The 15,845-nt window shown below is 61.6% G+C and overlaps 3 protein-coding genes across 3 annotated transcripts; 1 reads left to right on the top strand and 2 right to left on the bottom strand.

Moving 5' to 3' along the window:
• Positions 1–499: 499 nt before the first annotated feature.
• MVD (mevalonate diphosphate decarboxylase) lies at positions 500–4,630 on the bottom strand. The gene is made up of 10 exons (XM_064722955.1): positions 4,427–4,630; positions 4,028–4,098; positions 3,769–3,883; positions 3,123–3,266; positions 2,354–2,553; positions 2,202–2,276; positions 1,512–1,730; positions 1,308–1,423; positions 1,116–1,224; positions 500–746 (listed from the first exon to the last, which is right to left on the bottom strand). The coding sequence occupies exons 1-10, from the start codon at positions 4,494–4,496 to the stop codon at positions 666–668; spliced, it is 1,200 nt and encodes a 399-aa protein (XP_064579025.1). The 5' UTR covers positions 4,497–4,630; the 3' UTR covers positions 500–665.
• Positions 4,631–5,087: 457 nt separating this feature from the next.
• RNF166 (ring finger protein 166) lies at positions 5,088–11,391 on the bottom strand. Its single transcript, XM_064722956.1, has 6 exons — positions 11,218–11,391; positions 10,008–10,164; positions 9,141–9,253; positions 8,372–8,486; positions 7,597–7,704; positions 5,088–6,926 (listed from the first exon to the last, which is right to left on the bottom strand). Exons 1-6 carry the CDS (start codon positions 11,388–11,390, stop codon positions 6,861–6,863), a joined length of 732 nt encoding a protein of 243 aa, XP_064579026.1. The 5' UTR covers position 11,391; the 3' UTR covers positions 5,088–6,860.
• Positions 11,392–11,459: 68 nt separating this feature from the next.
• Positions 11,460–15,807, top strand: CTU2 (cytosolic thiouridylase subunit 2). The gene is made up of 15 exons (XM_064722965.1): positions 11,460–11,797; positions 12,162–12,236; positions 12,732–12,810; positions 12,889–12,948; positions 13,027–13,087; positions 13,586–13,695; positions 13,777–14,054; positions 14,132–14,267; positions 14,365–14,496; positions 14,592–14,683; positions 14,760–14,851; positions 15,069–15,120; positions 15,220–15,286; positions 15,360–15,418; positions 15,510–15,807. The coding sequence occupies exons 1-15, from the start codon at positions 11,718–11,720 to the stop codon at positions 15,556–15,558; spliced, it is 1,422 nt and encodes a 473-aa protein (XP_064579035.1). The 5' UTR covers positions 11,460–11,717; the 3' UTR covers positions 15,559–15,807.
• The last annotated feature ends 38 nt before the right edge of the window (positions 15,808–15,845 follow it).

Below are 15,845 nucleotides of genomic sequence, written 5' to 3'. Positions count from 1 at the left end.
GGGGACAGGACCGGTCCCGGCAGCGGGGACAGCAGAGGGATGGGGACAGGCTCAGCCCTGCAGGGACAGGGAGGGGACAGGGGATGAGCCATGTGCAAGGGACAGCAGCAGTGTGGAAGGACAGGATCAGTGACAACTTGAGGGCATATGGGACAGGGGATGTCCCACAAGGGACACAGGAGGATGGGGTCATGTGGGGTGACAGGGCCATGTGGAAGGACACGGTCAGTGACAACTTGGGGGCATATGGGACAGGGGATGTCCCACAAGGGACACAGGAGGATGGACTCATGTGGGGTGACAGGGCCATGTGGAAGGACACGGTCAGTGACAACTTGGGAGCACATGGCACAGGAGATGTCCCAGAAAGGACACAGAGGAACGGGGTCATGTGGGGTGACAGGGCTGTGTGAAGGAACAGGACCAGCCCCAGGGACTGTCCCCATCCGCTGTCCCCTCCCCAGCCCCACACACAGAACCCAACACCCCAAAACAGCACTGGAGCCAGGAACACTCTATTTCCTTACAAAAGATTAAAAACCAGCCCTGGGTTGACATCCTGCCCCAGGGCTGGGGACAGCTCTGCAGCAGGGCTGCCTCAGGGTCCCGAGGCCCGCTGGTGGCAGTGGCAGAGTCCCCCTGGCTGTCCCAGAATGTCACCAGGGTCAGGCACGGCTCCGGGGCAGCCCATCCGGGCCCAGCAGGTGCTGGCTGGGGTCATCCACGAGCTGGGGACCAGGGCCAGGCTGTGGGACAGGACACGGGTCAGGGACACCGGGGAGCCCCACTGCCTGTAGGGACCCCCCTGCTGTGGGTGGGGGGCAGCTCTGGGCACCACAGACCCCAAAAAGGGAATATGTCGAGAAATGGGGTCCTGCACACCCACCTGGGGATGGGGACAGGGATGGGATCCTGGACACCCCTGGGGATGGGGAGAGGGATGGGGTCCCACACACCACCCTGGGGATGGGGACAGGGCCCTACACACCCTGTCTAGGAACTGGCACAGGGATAGGATCCTGTTCACCCCTGGGCACAGCAGTGGGGTCCCACCACCCCCTCGGGGGCAGGGATGGGGTCAGAGCCCCCCAAGAGGCCGTGTGCCCCCTCCTCACCTTGGTGTGCAGGATGTACTGGACAGCCCCGGGCACGGGCTCAGTGAGCACGGCAGCCTCCAGCTCCGGCGGCAGCACAGCCGAGCCCACGGGCAGCCCCCGCACAAACCTGTGACACAGGGAGCACTCAGTCCCCGTGTCCCCAGTGTCCCCAGCACCCCCACCCTCCCCAGTAAGCAGGGGTTTCCTTACTGGTCCCCGTTGGTGGCGGGGGGGAAGCTGCGCCTCACCACCTCCACAAATTCAGCCACGGTGTCGGCCAGCGCGAAGATGACGGCGTTGGGGCCAGCATCGAAGGAGTAGGCGACCTGTGGTGGCATTGTGGGGACATGGGGACAGATGTGGGGACCCAGTGAGTGCCACAGTGCCGTGGCAGCCCCGGGGCCCCGCGGGTACCTTGGTGTGGCCGTGGTGGGCGTTGTAGCGGTGTGCCAGCGCGATGATGTGGCGCGACACGTCCGTCAGGTAGAAGATGGGCGGGAAGGTGTCCAGGCAGGTGGCGTGGAACTGGTTGCTGTCCCTCATGGCCAGCTGGCCAAAGCCCTCGAAGTCACGGTCACGGATGTGCTGCATCATCTGGGCAAGGCGCTCGGGGACCACCACCTCTGCCCGGTGCTGCCACAGCATGGGGGTCACCATCAGCCCAGTGACAGCCATGGCAGGTGGGTTGTGGTCACCCCAAATCAGTGACAACTACAGCAGGGGGGTCACCATCAGCCCAGTGACACCCATGGCAGGTGGGTCGTGGTCACCCCAAATCATTGCCAACCACAGTAGGGGCATCACCATCAGCCCAGTGACACCCATGGTCATCCCAAATCAGTGACCACCACAGCAGGCAGGTTGTGGCCACCCCAGTTCAGTGACATCCATGGCAGCAGGGTCACAGTTACCCAAATTCAGTAATATCCACAGCAGGTGGGTTGTGGTCACCCTGAATTTGGGGATACCCACAGGAGGAAGGTCATTGTCCCACAGTCTGGTGACACCCACAGCACCAGGTCCCTCTGGTACAACCTCCAGCCCCATTCCAAGGGAAAGGGACCCTGCCCCTGCCCAGGCAGGACGAGTCCCGTGTCCCCCTACCTTCAGCAGGGGACTGGTCTCCACGCTGGTCTGCATGCCCGCTGTGCTGCCCACTGGCTTCTTCTCCCCACTGACCTGTGAGGACACAGATGCTGGGACACGGCCCCTGCTGAGCCCCCCAAATCCCACCCAAATCCCTGCCAGCCCCTCACCACCAGCACGAGGACGCGCAGCTCCGGCCAGTGCGTCTCGGGGGCCACCTGCAGGGCCAGGCTGTCGGTGCCATCGGGGCGCTCCCCGCGCTGCCACTGCACGAAGCCACCGAACATGCTGCGACAGGCGCTGCCCGAGCCCCGCCGCGCCACCTCGGACAGCTCCTCCTCCAGCCCATAGAGCCGGGCCAGCGCCGACACTGCGGGGACAGGCACAGGGGACACCCCTGTCACCCCTCCTGCTGCCACCATAGAGTCAGACCAGCACTGACACTGAAGGGACAGGCACAGGGGACACCCCTGTCACCCCTCCTGGTGCCACCGCAGAGCAGGGCCAGCACTGACACTGAAGGGACAGGCACAGGGGACAGCCCTGTCACCCTTTCTCCAGCCCATAGAGCCGGGCCAGCGCCGACACTGCAGGGACAGGCACAGGGGACACCCCTGTCACCCTTCCTCCAGCCCATAGAGCCAGGCCAGTGCTGACACTGCGGGGACAGGCACTGGGACAGCCCTGTCACCCTTTCTCCAGCCCATAGAGCAGGGCCAGCACTGACACTGCAGGGACAGGCACAGGGGACACCCCTGTCACCCTTCCTCCAGCCCATAGAGCCGGGCCAGTGCTGACACTGCGGGGACAGGCACTGGGACAGCCCTGTCACCCCTCCTGCTGCCACCATAGAGTCAGACCAGCACTGACACTGAGGTGACAGGCACAGGGACAGCCCTGGCACCCCTGCCAGCCCCGAGGGGACAGCCCCACACGCACCCAGGCAGGCGTAGCCGGCGGCAGACGAGGCCAGCCCCGCGGCCGTGGGGAAGTTGTTCTCGGAGGCGATGTGGATCTTGTAGGACAGGCTGAGAGCGGCCGCGTCCTCACCGCCCCCGCGGCGCTTCCGTGCCAGGCGCCGCACTGCGGGTACAGCGGGACAGAGGGGTCAGTGGGGACAGGGACAGCAGGAACAGGGACAGGGACAGCAGGGACAGAGGGGTCAGTGGGGACAGGGACAGAGGGGACAGAGGGGACAGTGGGGTCAGGGGGGACAGGGACAGCAGGGACAGGGACAGGGACAGCGGGGACAGAGGGGACAGAGGGGACAGCAGGGTCAGGGACAGTGGGGACAGGGGGTTAAGGGACAGTGGGGACAATGTGGACAGAAGGAACAGGAGGTCAGGGACAGTGGGCTCAGGGACAGCATGGGCAGTGGGGACAGCAGTGTCAGGGACAGAGGGGACAGGGAGATCAGAGGGATCAGGGATAGCAGGGACAGTGGGGTCAGGGACATTGGTGACAGTGGTGACAGGGACAGTGGGAACAGCAGGGACAGAAGGGACAGCAGGGTCAGGGGACAGCAGGGACACTGGGGCCAGGGACAGAGGGGACAGCAGGGACAGCCCCAGCAGGGGACACTCACCCTCGCGCAGACAGGCCTGCACCCGCGGGTGCCCCACGTCTGCCTCCTTCCCATTGAGCCACAGCCGATCCTCTGTGAAATCCCGGCTGGCGGCCGCCGTCGTGGTGGTCTTGAGCTGTGGGGAGAGAGGGAGGGGGGTCAGCACCCCCGGGGGCTGGTCCTAAACCTGGTCCTAAGCCTGGTCCTGATCCTAAACTTGCTCATGGTCCTAAGCCTGGTCCTGATCCTAAACCTGCTCATGGTCCTCATGCTGACCCACCTGGTCCTGGTGCAGCGTCACGCTCAGGGAGGAGTTGATGGGCAGGATGAGGTCGGTGTCTCGCTTGCCCCCTGCAAGAGAGCACGGCATGGCACGGCTTGGAATGGCATGGGATGGGTAGGAATGGCATGAAAGTTTGATGGCACTGATGGACCAGCAAAGCATGGCATGTCACATCCAGGAATGGCATGGCATGGCATGGCTAGGAGCGGCATGGAACAGTTCAGAATGGCACCGATGGACACAAAGCAGAGCATGGCATAGCAGCGCTTGGCACGGCTTGGAGTGGCACGGCACGGAACAGCACGGCAAGCAGGGACACAGCGCAGCCCAGCCCGGCCCGGCCCGGCCGGACACGGCACACCCAGCCCAGCCCGGAGCCCGCGTCCCGGCACTCACAGTACTTGATCACGGCGATGTTCACCGGGGCCGTGCAGGTCGCCATCGCCAGCGCTCGCTCCGCCGCCATCGCTGCCGGCTGCACTCAGGCCCCGCCCCCGCGCCATGCACGTAACTGTGGGCTGCGGCCGGTCCCGCCTCGCTATTGGTGGAGACCCCAGCGCCCGGTTCCCAACAGCCAATGGCAGCGATCAGACCACGGGCGGCCCCGCCCCCTAAGCGCGCTGGGCGTGGCCTGCGGGGCGCCATATTTGAATTGGGCAACACCTGCGCATGCGCAGATACTCCCGGTACCTTCCCGGCGTTCCCGATACCCGCCCGGTTCTGTTCCCGGTCCCGCTCCCGGTTCTGTTCCCAGGCCCACTCCCAGTGCTCCCCGCACCGCTCAGTCCCCAGCACCCCACTGCCCCAGTACCGCCCCAGTGCTCCCAGCACACCTCCAGTGCTCCCGCACTCCCTGTCACCTTCACACCCCAAATATCCAAATATTCCCGGTATAAAACCACCGGATCCCTGCAAGTGTCCGGGAATCCATGGATCCAAATGTCCCCAGGACACTCTGAGTGTCCCCACAGCCTTCAGGGCCACTGCATCCCAATGCCCCACTATCCCAGTGCTCCCAGCATCCCTCCAATGCTCCCCCCCACCCCAGAGGCCAGGCGTGGATGAAACTGCCTTTATTGAGAAAAATGGTTTGCTACAAATACGTCATCGAGTTAATTCCTCTTCAAAAAACAGGACGGCTCGTTAAAAGTTCTAATTATGCAAAAAAGTGGTGGGTGATGCACTGGTGGGCACGGCCAGTGGGGTATCCATGGACCCCTGGCACAGAGGGGAGCCCTGGCACAGCCTGGTGTGGCCCCTCACACCCAGGGCCTTAAAGTGCTTTACAAAAGCAGCTCTTGCTGCCCCTGCTCTGTCTCTGTGGGGCAAAAAGGAGAAGGAAAAGGAGCAGAGGGGGAAGGAGCCCGAGGTTATCGGTGCTCCAGCAGCTGAGGGTCCCAGCTGAGCACAGCACAGGGAACTGCTCCTGGGTCCCTCCTGGAAGATTCCAGTGCTCTCCATCCCACAGGAACATCCCCCAGCACTGCTCAGAGAAGGTCCCATCCCTTTCCCTGCCCTGCCAGGGGAGCTCAGGGCTCCCTGCAGGCCTGCAGGTCCCAAAATCATCCAGTATTATGAAAACCAGAACAAACCCCAAGGCAGTATTGCTAGAGCAGAGCTGGAGCCAGGTTTGGGATAAAGCTCAGGAATTCCTCGAGCAGAGGGGGCCTCTCCCAGCCCTTCCCTGCAGGAAGGCTCTCAGGAATCACCCCGTGGCTGGTGCCATCTCCCTGCCAGCCCCAGCAGCAGCAGCAGGGCTGAGAGGCAGGGGCAGGGGGAAGGGGGCTCCAGGATGCTGTGGAGCACCTTGGATCAACAGAGCCCCATTCCCAGGGAGGGATTCCCACAGGGAAATGCAGTCCCTGATTTCTGGGGGGATCAGCAGCTCGGGGCTGGGATCCTGCATGGACAGCCATGCCATGGGCATCCAACCCCACCATCCTGCCTGCTCCCTCACAGGCAGAGGATTCTGCTGAGGGAAGGGAAAGGCCCAGAAATATCCAGGGATCTCCCAGAAATATGCAGGGATGTGCCAGAAAGATCCCTGCACCTCCCCCTACCTCAGAGTCCGACCTGCTCCAGGATCCAGCTCCTGCCCCATTCCCAATCCACGTGCTCATTTGCTTGGGTTATCTGTGTAAAAAATAAACTTTCTTGATAATGTTCCATAAAAATACTCTTGTCCTGGGTGGCAGATATTGCAGAGTGAAGGGGAGCAGCTTCTGAGCCCGCTCTAGAAAACGTGGAAAAGGCTTCACTGCTTTGTGTAGAAAAAGGCAAGGATTTGGTGTCCCAAGAGCCGGTACAAAACGAGGAAGGGGAGGATTCCCTGGGTGCTGGATGCCTCCTCCAGGCCTCCTCTGAACCACTCTTCAGTCCCATCCTGGGATTCAGCTGAAGGAGGCAGCTGCAGCCTCCAGCACGGGGGTCAGGACAGCCTGACATCTCTAGAAAAATCCTTGGAGAGTTTAAAAAAAGAAGCTCCGTGCTGCCTTCCTCCTTTTTGAAAGGATGTGGCTGATTGCAGTCCCAAAGGAGGGTGTTTGGCATCCAATCCATCAGTTCCAGTACCTGTTCTGCTGCACCAGAGAGCAGGGACGAGTGTGCCAAAAAGCATCTAGCAATAAATAGATCTGGACACAGGGCTAAGCTCCCAGCAGGGATATTAAACACAATCCAAGGAGTGATCCCAGCCCTGCTCCACAGCTCTGCTCACTCACTGGGACAGCTGGAGAGGCTCCACCTTCTTCAACAAGGTGGGAATTGCAGTGGGAACAGAGAGGGTTCCTGGAGTGCCCAGAAGGAGCCAGGGCAGGGAGAGGCATCAGCCTCAGTTCTCAGAGAGGGACAGAGCCAGGGCTGCCTGCAACGCTGCCTCCTCGTCGATGTTGTAATCCTGAAAAGCAAACAGGGCAGCTCAGAGAGCTGGCACAGCCAGGGCACGCTGTGCCCACACAGCCCTGCCTGCTCCTCTGCCACAGAGCCTGAATTCCCCTGGTACACAGATCCCAGGAGTGCCACCCGTGCTCTCTGTGCCCACACCCCTCTCCTGCCCAGGATCCCACGCCTGCCAGGAGGGATGGAACCTGCCCACACAAGCTGAGGCCAAAGGGTGAAGCTTTCTAGCAAGGTCAGGGGTTTTTGCAGAGCTCTGGGTTAGGATATTCCTCTGAAAATGCCTGGAGGTTCTTTTCCCTGACATCTCTCCAATGAAAGCAGGATGGGAACAGAGCCTCCCCTGAGGCCAAGGCTGAGCCATCACCACTGCCCCCCACACAGGAGGGGTCAGGGACCCCCACGTGCAGCAACCACAACCCCAAACCCTGGGGCAGGGCTGCTCCCAAAACCTCCCAGAAAAGGAGCTTTGTGTTATAATCCTCAGGGGAAGAGTTCCATGGAAAAACCCATTTTGTGGAGTGCAGGAACAACCCCCTCTCCTCCTGGTGAGTGAGGACACCCTGGTGTGTGAGGGGGTCTCATGGGTGGGACATGAAGGGCTGGTTTCACCTCCTGGCACAGGACATGGGGAGGGGGATCCCCCTTTTTTGGCTCAGGGTCAGACTCACCACGAAGGTGTCGTAGGAGAACTTGTGCCTGTGGAGCAGGTGCTGCAGGAAGTTGGCACTCTTGTAGCTGGGATCCCCCCAGGGCATGGCTGAGCACACGGGGCACACCTGTGGGGACAGGGACACGGGATGGTGGCACCTGCTCAGGCACCCAGAGAGGTGAGTGTTGGGTGCCCCTCCTCTGACAGGCTCCAAACCCCATCCAGCCTGGCCTTGGGCACTGCCAGGGATCCAGGGCAGCCACAGCTTCTCTGGGCACCCATGCCAGAGCCTGCCCACCCTCACAGAGAAGGATTTCTTCCTAATATCCAACCCAAACCAATTTTCTGGCAGTTTGGATCCATTCCCCCTTGTCAACAGCCTCTCTCCACCTCTCCTGAAGGTCCTGGAAGGTCCCAATTAGGTCTCCCTGAGGCTTCTCTTTTCCAGGCTGAATAATCCCAATTTTCTCAGCCTCTCCTCATGGCAGAGCTGCTCCACCCCTCTGATCATCTTGGTGATCTCAATCAGCTCCAGGTCCTCCCTGTGCTGAAGATCCCAAGCTCCCCACCCTGGTCAACCCAGAGGGAACGGGGGGAGGAAATGCAGCACCACCTGGTTTGCAAGAGCAGGGGAAGGGAGGCAGCTCATTGCAGGGAGCCTCTAACAAAGCAGACACAGATCCCCATCTCCCAGAGGGATTGAAACCATCTGGAACACAGCTGTGCCTGCACAAACATCCTGCAGGGTGTGTGGCTGGTTCCCAGAGCTGTCCCACACCCCCAGCAGCACTCACCACTTTGTTGGGGTCATTCCTGTGGTTCTCCATGCAGTGCTTCACCAGCTCCTGCTGGTCCAGGTTCCTTGCCCCGCAGTAGGGGCACACGAACGTGGAGCGGTTGGGAATGTTGCTGCAGAGAGCAAGGACGGGCTCAGAGCCGAGGGGAGGCTGCACTGCCTCCTTCCAAACTGACACACACACAGCTCTGGGACAGCAGGAGCCAGCCCAGCCCACCTCCCTGCCTGGCTGGATCCTTCATCCCACCCCACACTCCAAAACCTGGAGCAGCAGCGCTGTCGCAGACATCTTTTCATGAAAATCCTTTCTTTAGGATTTTTAATTTTTGAGAAGCTGAGAGGCTTCAAGAACAAACTGTAAACAATGGTTATCTGCTGCTGTGGAATGCAACAGGTAGATCTTTGATTGGCTTATCTTGAATATTTATAATTAATAGCCAATCACAGCTCAGCTAGCTCAGACTCTCAGCCCGAGCCACAAACCTTTGTTATCATTCCTTTCTATTCTTAGCTTAGCCAGCCTTCTGAGATGAAACCTTTTCTTCTATTCTTTTAGTATAGTTTATATGTAATATATATCATAAAATAAGAAATCAAGCCTTCTAAACATAAAGTCAAAATTCTCATCTCTTCCCTCAACCTAAGCCCCCTGTGAACACGGTGACACAGCCCCAGGAGGGAACAGGGGTGCTGTTCCTCTCCCAGGGACAGGCACAACACACACCTGGATTTTGGGGCATGCAAGGAGAGCCACGTTTCAGGCATACCTGGGAATAGGCTGGGATGTGGGGACCACTGGAACAAACTTGGGGCAGTTGGCCATCTGCTCCTGCACCTTGGCGCAGGACGAGACGTGCGAGCGCATCTTGGCCAGGGTCACCTGCAGGAGGGGGACAAGGAACAGTCCTGGAGCTGCAGGAACACCTGCCAGGAGCCAGGACAGCAGCTGGGCTGGCAGCGACCTCTGCTCCACCACCCACAGCACTGGGAACGCTGCACCCATGGAGGGGCTGGACAGCTGGCCTGCAACCAAGCTGAGTTAATAGCAGAAATAACAACTGATGATTTTCAAGTGTATCCATTGCAAGGAAGAAGACAAGGCTGTCAGCATGGAAACAGATTAGAAAAGATACATGAAAATCTTTGTAAGCTAGACTGTGTGCATAAGTAGCTGTGTATACATGCCCTATTAAATTTCTGTAAAACTTTTGCCAATTACATTGATGTTAATTGCTTTGGACCAATGGATATAATAAGCTACTGTGACATAGTTAATGACTTAAAATCACACTTTGTTAAGAGTTTATAAGCTGGAGAACACACAGAATAAAGAACTTTTTTCTTCTGGAATCCTGATCACATGTGTATGTCATATCCAGCCTAACAGTGACATGCACCCACCCTGCAGGATGGAGATTTGGGACTGCAGGGACCCCCAGAGGTTCTGTCCCCATTGCCTGGGGGCAGAGCCTGACCCTCCCTGGCTGTCCCCTCTGTGCAGAGCCACAAGGTGCCCCCTGAGCATCCTTTTCTCCAGGTTGAGCCCCCCCCCAGCTCTGTTTCCTTCTCTGGACACATTCCAAGGAGGATGGGGACCATGGGGACAATGGGGACAAGCAGCCTCACAGCTTTACCTTCTTGCTGCAGCCTCTGCAGGGAGCCTTGTAGGACGAGAGCTGTTTCTCCACGCTGGAAGCCTTCTCCACCTTCTTGGGGTCGAATGGCACTCGGCAGAGCGGGCACAGCGGGGAGGGCACCTGCAGGCAGGGCTGCAGGCATTCCCCACAGAACCTGCGGGCACAGGGGGGCCCTGAGCAGCCCGGGCACAGCAGCACCCCAGCAGGGCACCCCGCTGCCCAGGATGCCCCAAATCCAGCTGATGGGTTCCAGCTTTTTAGCTTTTATATTTTCAGACTCTGTACTATATTGGTATTTAACTCTGAACTCCACAGAAAGTGTCAGCAGCTCTCCTCACAGCTCAGTCCCACAGAACAATCCTTTACCAGCCCCAGAACCAAGGACATCACTGCAGCTTCAGGCCCAAAAAGTGCAAACAACAAAAAGGCTCAAAAGGCCCAAAAAGTGCAAACAGCAGGGAACTGAGGACAGCAAACTGGGAGGAAGGAACTGCATCACCTGGAGCTGGAATTGGACAATTAACCCCAATATGGAAATGGACCAAATCTTATAAAAGTGTGAAAACCTGTGAGTCAGAGTCCATCCTGGGCTCTTGTACTGCCCAAGGTGCATCCTTTGAAGGCTTGTTAATAAACCCCTATTTTATTCCTTTAACTCCGTTTTGGGCAGCCTCTCAGGGCACCACAGGGATCAGCATCCTTACTGGGAGAACTGGGAGCAGGGGAGTCCCCAAGCTCAGACAATTCCCCTGCTCCAAGGCTGGATCTGAAAGGAGCCCAAGCCCGTGCTGGGTATCCAGGCCAGCCAGGAGCTCATTCCAAGGTCCTTACAGCCCCAGGAGCAAAGGAATCCCGTCCCCAAAATCCCATTATCCCGGCATTCCTGGTCCCTCCTGCTCACCAGGAACCCTAAATGTCCCCGAAATGCTGGGGAGGCACGGGGGGGCCTGGGGACAGCAGCCAGGCCTGGGAGCTGAGGGAGGGGAAGGGGTGGGATGGGGATTCCGCTGTGGCATGGGCTGAGGGCCCCGGTACCGAACCATCCCCGGTGTGGGCCGGGGGTCCCGGTGCCGGCTGCGATCACCGGGAGGATGATCCCAGGGCCGGCACAGCGCCCAGCCCCGCGTCCCGCCCGTCCCCGGGGCCGCCTCAGCCCTAGGGTCCCCGGGGGTCCCCGCCGCCCCCGCCCGGGCCCCGTGTGTCTCACGTGTGGCCGCAGCCCGCGATGCCGACGGCGCGGTGGAAAACCTCGAGGCAGATGGGGCAGCTGAACTGCGCCTCCAGCGCCTCGGCCGCGGCGCCGGGCCCAGGGGCGGCGCGGGGGGGCCCGGCCGGGCCCTGCGGCCGCTGCGCCGCCGCCACCAGCAGGCTCCGGAACATGGCGGCGGCGGCGGCCGGCGGGGCGGGCGGCACGTCACCGAGCGGCGCCAACGCGTCAGCGCCGTGCGACGGGAGCGCACCGGGACACGGCGGGACACGCCGGGACCGAGACGAGCCGAGTGCGAGGCGAGAAGAGCCGAACGAGGCCGAGCGGAGCCGAACGGGACCGTGCGGAGCCAAGCGGATCCGAGTGAGAACCGAACGAGGCCGAGCGGAGACGAGTGGAGCCGAACCAGGCCGAGCGGGGCCCGGGCCGACCAGGACCCCGGGGACCCACCGGGACCAACCGAGACCCACCTGAATCAACCGGGACCGAGTGGCGCCGCCATGTGCGACGTGGAGGGTGGCGGTGGCGGCTGCGGGGCGGACGCGGAACCGCCGCGGCGCCGCCGCGCACCGGCAGACAGGTGTGAGTCCGGTCCGGCCTCGGAATGGATCCCCGGGGCCGCTCCCGGTACCCCCCGGTATTCCCCAAGGCATCCCCGGTACATCCCTGATGTGCCCGCCAGCATCCCCCGGTACTGTCCCCGGTGTCTCGCTGGAATCCCCCGGGGCTGCCTCTGGTCTTAACCCCGGTGCCGCCCCGGTAACATCCCCGGTATCCCTGCAGTGCTCCCCATTGCCATCCCCGATCCCCCGCTCCCGGTGTACCCCCGATATCTCTCGGTGCTTCCCCCGGTAACATCCCGATATCCCTGGTGCCGCCCGGGGACCGGGACCGCTCCCGGGGGTCGGTGTCGGTGTCCCCGGTGACCGGCCGTGTCCCCGCAGCCAGCCCCGAACGTGCATGAAGTGCCGGCAGAACACGGCCGCGCTCGTCATCCGCGTCGGGGACCCGTTCTGCCGGTGAGGGACCGGGGACAGCGGGGCTGGGGACAGTGGGGCTGGGGACATCAGAAATTGGGGACATCGGGGCTGGGGGACATCGGGGCTTGGGGACATCAGAAATTTGGGACATCAGAAATTGGGGTCTTTGAGTCTCCAGAGGATGGAGGCTTGGGAACTTTGTGTCTTGGGGACATCAGGGATTGGGGGCATTTGTTCTCAGGGACGTTGTGTCTGGAGCATTGGGATGTTGGGGACATTGGATCTCTGAGACTTCAGGGTTTGGGGACATTGGGTGTCCGGGACATCGGGGCCAAACAGCATCAAGGCTTGGGGACATTGAGTGTTGAGGATGCATAGGAGGGGGGACAGGAACGTTTGGGGACGTAGCTCATGGGGATCATTGGATCTTTGGGACACTGCTCTGGGGGACATCAATGGGACTTTGGGGACGTGGGGTCTGGGGGTGTGGGCCCAGCTGTGGCTCAGGAATCCCCACGTCCCCATGTCCCCCAGTGGCTGCTTCCGCGAGTACTTTGTGCACAAGTTCCGTGCCATGCTGGGCAAGAACCGCGTCATCTTCCCGGGAGAGAAGGTACTGACGGGCAGGGGGACCGGCCAGGGGACCCGGGGGTGGCCCCAGGGCCTGTGACTGTCCCTGCTGTCCCCACAGGTGCTGCTGGCAGTGTCAGGGGGCCCAGCCTCCAGTGCCATGGTCAGGCAGGTGCAGGAGGTGAGTGGGGGCTCAGAGGGGCTCAGGGGTGCACGGCTCGTCCCCCCTCACCCCACAGCTCACCCCACTCTTCTGCAGGGGCTCAGCCGGGAGGCGGCCAAGAGGCTCCGCTTCATCCCCGGACTTCTCTATGTTGAGGGTGAGGGAGCCCCTGTCCAAATGCCCATTCCACCCCCATCCCTGCTCTATGTCCAGCTCTCCAATCCCTGCTCCACATCCAGCTGTCCATTCCAACCCTATCCCCTGCTTTGTGTCCAACTGTCCATTCCAACCCCATTCCTTACTCCTGTCCAGCTGCCCATTCCAACCCCGTTTCGTGCTCCTGCTGCCTCTTCCCTGCCTCACTCCTCATTCCAGCCTCGTTCCCTGTTCCCTGCCCCATTCCCAGCCCCAGTGCCTGTTCCCTGCCCATCCTGGCCCCATACCCATTCCTGCCCCATTTCCTGCCCCACTGCCCATTCCATGCCCCATTCCCAGCCCTGCTGCCCATCCCTTGCACATTCCCAGCCCCACTCCCTGCCCCGTTACCGACTCCCAGCACACTGTCCCCTGCGCTGTGCCAGGGCTGTGGAGCTGCCACCCTGTCCCAGGGATGTGGCAGTGTGGCAGCAGCCCTGGCAGTGTCCCCACCTTGCAGAGGGAGCCGTGCGCAGGCAGAGCCCTGAACAGCGGCAGCAGACCCTGGCCCAGATGGAGACCCTGCTGCAGGCCACCGGCTTCCCCTACCACCTGGTCCACCTGGAGGAGGTATTGGGGTGACATGGGACAGCTGCTGAGGTGAGGGGACACATCTGGACAGCTTGCCCTGTATCCCTCTCTGCCCCACAGGCACTGGAGCTGCCCCCATCCATCCTACAGCCGGGGCCAGAGTGCACCGGCACGTCCGGCCCGTCCGGCCCTTCCTACAAGGAGGCTGTGGACAGCTTCATCCAGCAGCAGCGGCAGGATGGGGACAGTGGCACCTCCCTGCCTGGTCACAGCACCCCGGACAGGCCAGCAGGAGCCACCCCCTGCCTGCCAGACGCTGCCCAAACCCAGGAGCTGCTCCGCTGCTTCGAGGCCGCGACAACGGCGACAGCGCGGGAGGAGCTGCTGGAGATGCTGCGGTGAGGGACTGACCCTGCCTGGCACCGCTGCCAGCTGGGCACAGGGTGGCTCTGACCCGCTGTCCCCTTGTGCCCAGGACCCACCTGATCGTGCAGACAGCCCGGGACAAGGGCTATGCCAAGGTGATGATGGGTGAGAGCCTCACACGCGTGGCCATCAAGCTGCTCACCAACCTCTCCCTGGGGCGCGGCGCCTACCTCGCCGTGGACACGGTGAGCTGGGGACAGCCACCCACACCCAGGGGTGACACGATGCCATGGGGGTGTGGTTTGGTGGTAGCACAGTCCCCTGGCAGCCCTGCACCCACAGGGTTTCACGGACCAGCGCCACGGTGACGTGATGGTGGTGAGACCCATGCGGGACTACATGGCCAAGGAGATCGCCTTCTACAACCGCTTCTTCAGCGTCCCCACCGTCACTGTGCCACCCCTCTTCACCAAGGTAGGCGTGTCCCGTGGTGGGGAGCCCACGCTGGGTGTCCCCAGGGCAGGGACAGGACCCTCAGTGCTGCCCTGCCCTCCCTGCTGTTCCCTCAGCGTCGGGAGAAGCTCAGCATCCACCAGCTGGTCGAGCGCTTCCTGCTGGGGCTGCAGGAGGAGTTCCCCTCCACCATCAGCACCGTGTACCGGTACAGAGGGGTCCATGGGGGGGACTGGGGGTGTGGAGGGATTGGGGTGCACCCACAACCCTCATTTTGACCGCAGGACTGGAGAGAAGCTGAGCCCGGAGCCGGCCAAGGCCAGCAGTGAGTCCCAGCGCTGCCTCCTCTGCCTCTGCGGCCTGGACACCATTGGGGGTGAGTGGGGAGGGCTCTGGGGGGGTTTGGGGAGCAGCCCGGCACCCCTCAGTGGCTTGGACACCATTGGGGGTGAGTGGGGAGGGCTCTGGGGGGGGTTTGGGGAGCAGCCCGGCACCCCTCAGTGGCTTGGACACCATTGGGGGTGAGTGGGGAGGGCTCTGGGGGGGTTTGGGGAGCAGCCATGCACCCCTCAGTGACCCCCTGGCTCTTACAGAGGAGGAGCTGGCTCTGGAGCCCACGCTGATCTGGGAGGAACCAACACCAGGGTGAGCACGTGGGCTTGGGGCATTCCAGGATTCCACAGCTGCCCCCAGGCCACCAAGGTGGCACCGCTGAGTGTCCCTGTCCCCATCCCTGTCCCACAGGGTGGAGAGCAAAGCTGCCTACATCCCCCTGCTGTGCTACAGCTGCCGCCTCACCTTCAAGGAGCTGGTGAGGTTTTGGGGTGCAGGGGGTGGGTCTCGGGGGTGGTGGGCGTCCCCAGGCTCACAGCCCTCTCCTGCAGGGTCCCCTTGACACGCTGCCACCCTACGTGCGCGCCGAGGGCCAGCGCAGGATCCGCAGGTACCGAGGCTGGGGGGCCCTGGGGCTGGGGGGCTCCTCCCCACCTGCTCAGCCCTCGAGGCCGTGTCCAGCCAGTGTCTGTCCCCTGCAGAGCTGAGATGGAGCAGAACCAGGAGAACCAGGACTCCAGTGAGAGCTGAATGGGTTGGGGACAGCAGGGGACACATCCCCATCCTGCTGTGGCACTGCCACTCCTCAGGGCTACATTCCTGACAGCCAGGCAGCTGCTTTTATACCCCATTTCTGCTGCTTTTATACCCCATTTCTGTGCCAGCCAGGGGCAGGGAGAGCCCCCATCCCCATTTATTGGGGGTTGGTTGGGGTGCAGGTCCCCGGTCCCTCCCACCTCCTTGCCCCAGCTGCCTGCCAGCCAGGGAGGCCTCAAGTTTGTTTTATTCGGTATCTGTATAAATAAAACATTTGAATT

This window comes from Zonotrichia leucophrys, chromosome 11 (assembly GCF_028769735.1).
Source record: "Zonotrichia leucophrys gambelii isolate GWCS_2022_RI chromosome 11, RI_Zleu_2.0, whole genome shotgun sequence".
Classification (NCBI taxonomy): domain Eukaryota; kingdom Metazoa; phylum Chordata; class Aves; order Passeriformes; family Passerellidae; genus Zonotrichia; species Zonotrichia leucophrys.
The sequence above is the reverse complement of the archived record's forward strand: the minus strand, read 5'-3'. Positions and strand labels throughout refer to the sequence as shown.

Bases quoted from the DNA above. Each gene is read 5' to 3' on its own strand.
- MVD (XM_064722955.1), bottom strand. From the start codon at position 4,496: ATGGCGGCGGAGCGAGCGCTGGCGATGGCGACCTGCACGGCCCCGGTG. The intron at 3,884-4,027 runs GTGGGTCAGCAT...CTCTCCCCACAG, and splicing joins TGACGCTGCACCAGGACCAG to CTCAAGACCACCACGACGGC. The intron at 1,424-1,511 runs GTACCCGCGGGG...ATGCCACCACAG, and splicing joins CCCACCACGGCCACACCAAG to GTCGCCTACTCCTTCGATGC.
- RNF166 (XM_064722956.1), bottom strand. From the start codon at position 11,390: ATGTTCCGGAGCCTGCTGGTGGCGGCGGCGCAGCGGCCGCAGGGCCCG. The intron at 10,165-11,217 runs GTGAGACACACG...CTGTGCCCGCAG, and splicing joins ATCGCGGGCTGCGGCCACAC to GTTCTGTGGGGAATGCCTGC. The intron at 6,927-7,596 runs GTGAGTCTGACC...TTTGCTTTTCAG, and splicing joins TCTCCTACGACACCTTCGTG to GATTACAACATCGACGAGGA.
- CTU2 (XM_064722965.1), top strand. From the start codon at position 11,718: ATGTGCGACGTGGAGGGTGGCGGTGGCGGCTGCGGGGCGGACGCGGAA. The intron at 12,237-12,731 runs GTGAGGGACCGG...CATGTCCCCCAG, and splicing joins GTCGGGGACCCGTTCTGCCG to TGGCTGCTTCCGCGAGTACT. The intron at 14,852-15,068 runs GTGAGTGGGGAG...TGGCTCTTACAG, and splicing joins CGGCCTGGACACCATTGGGG to AGGAGGAGCTGGCTCTGGAG.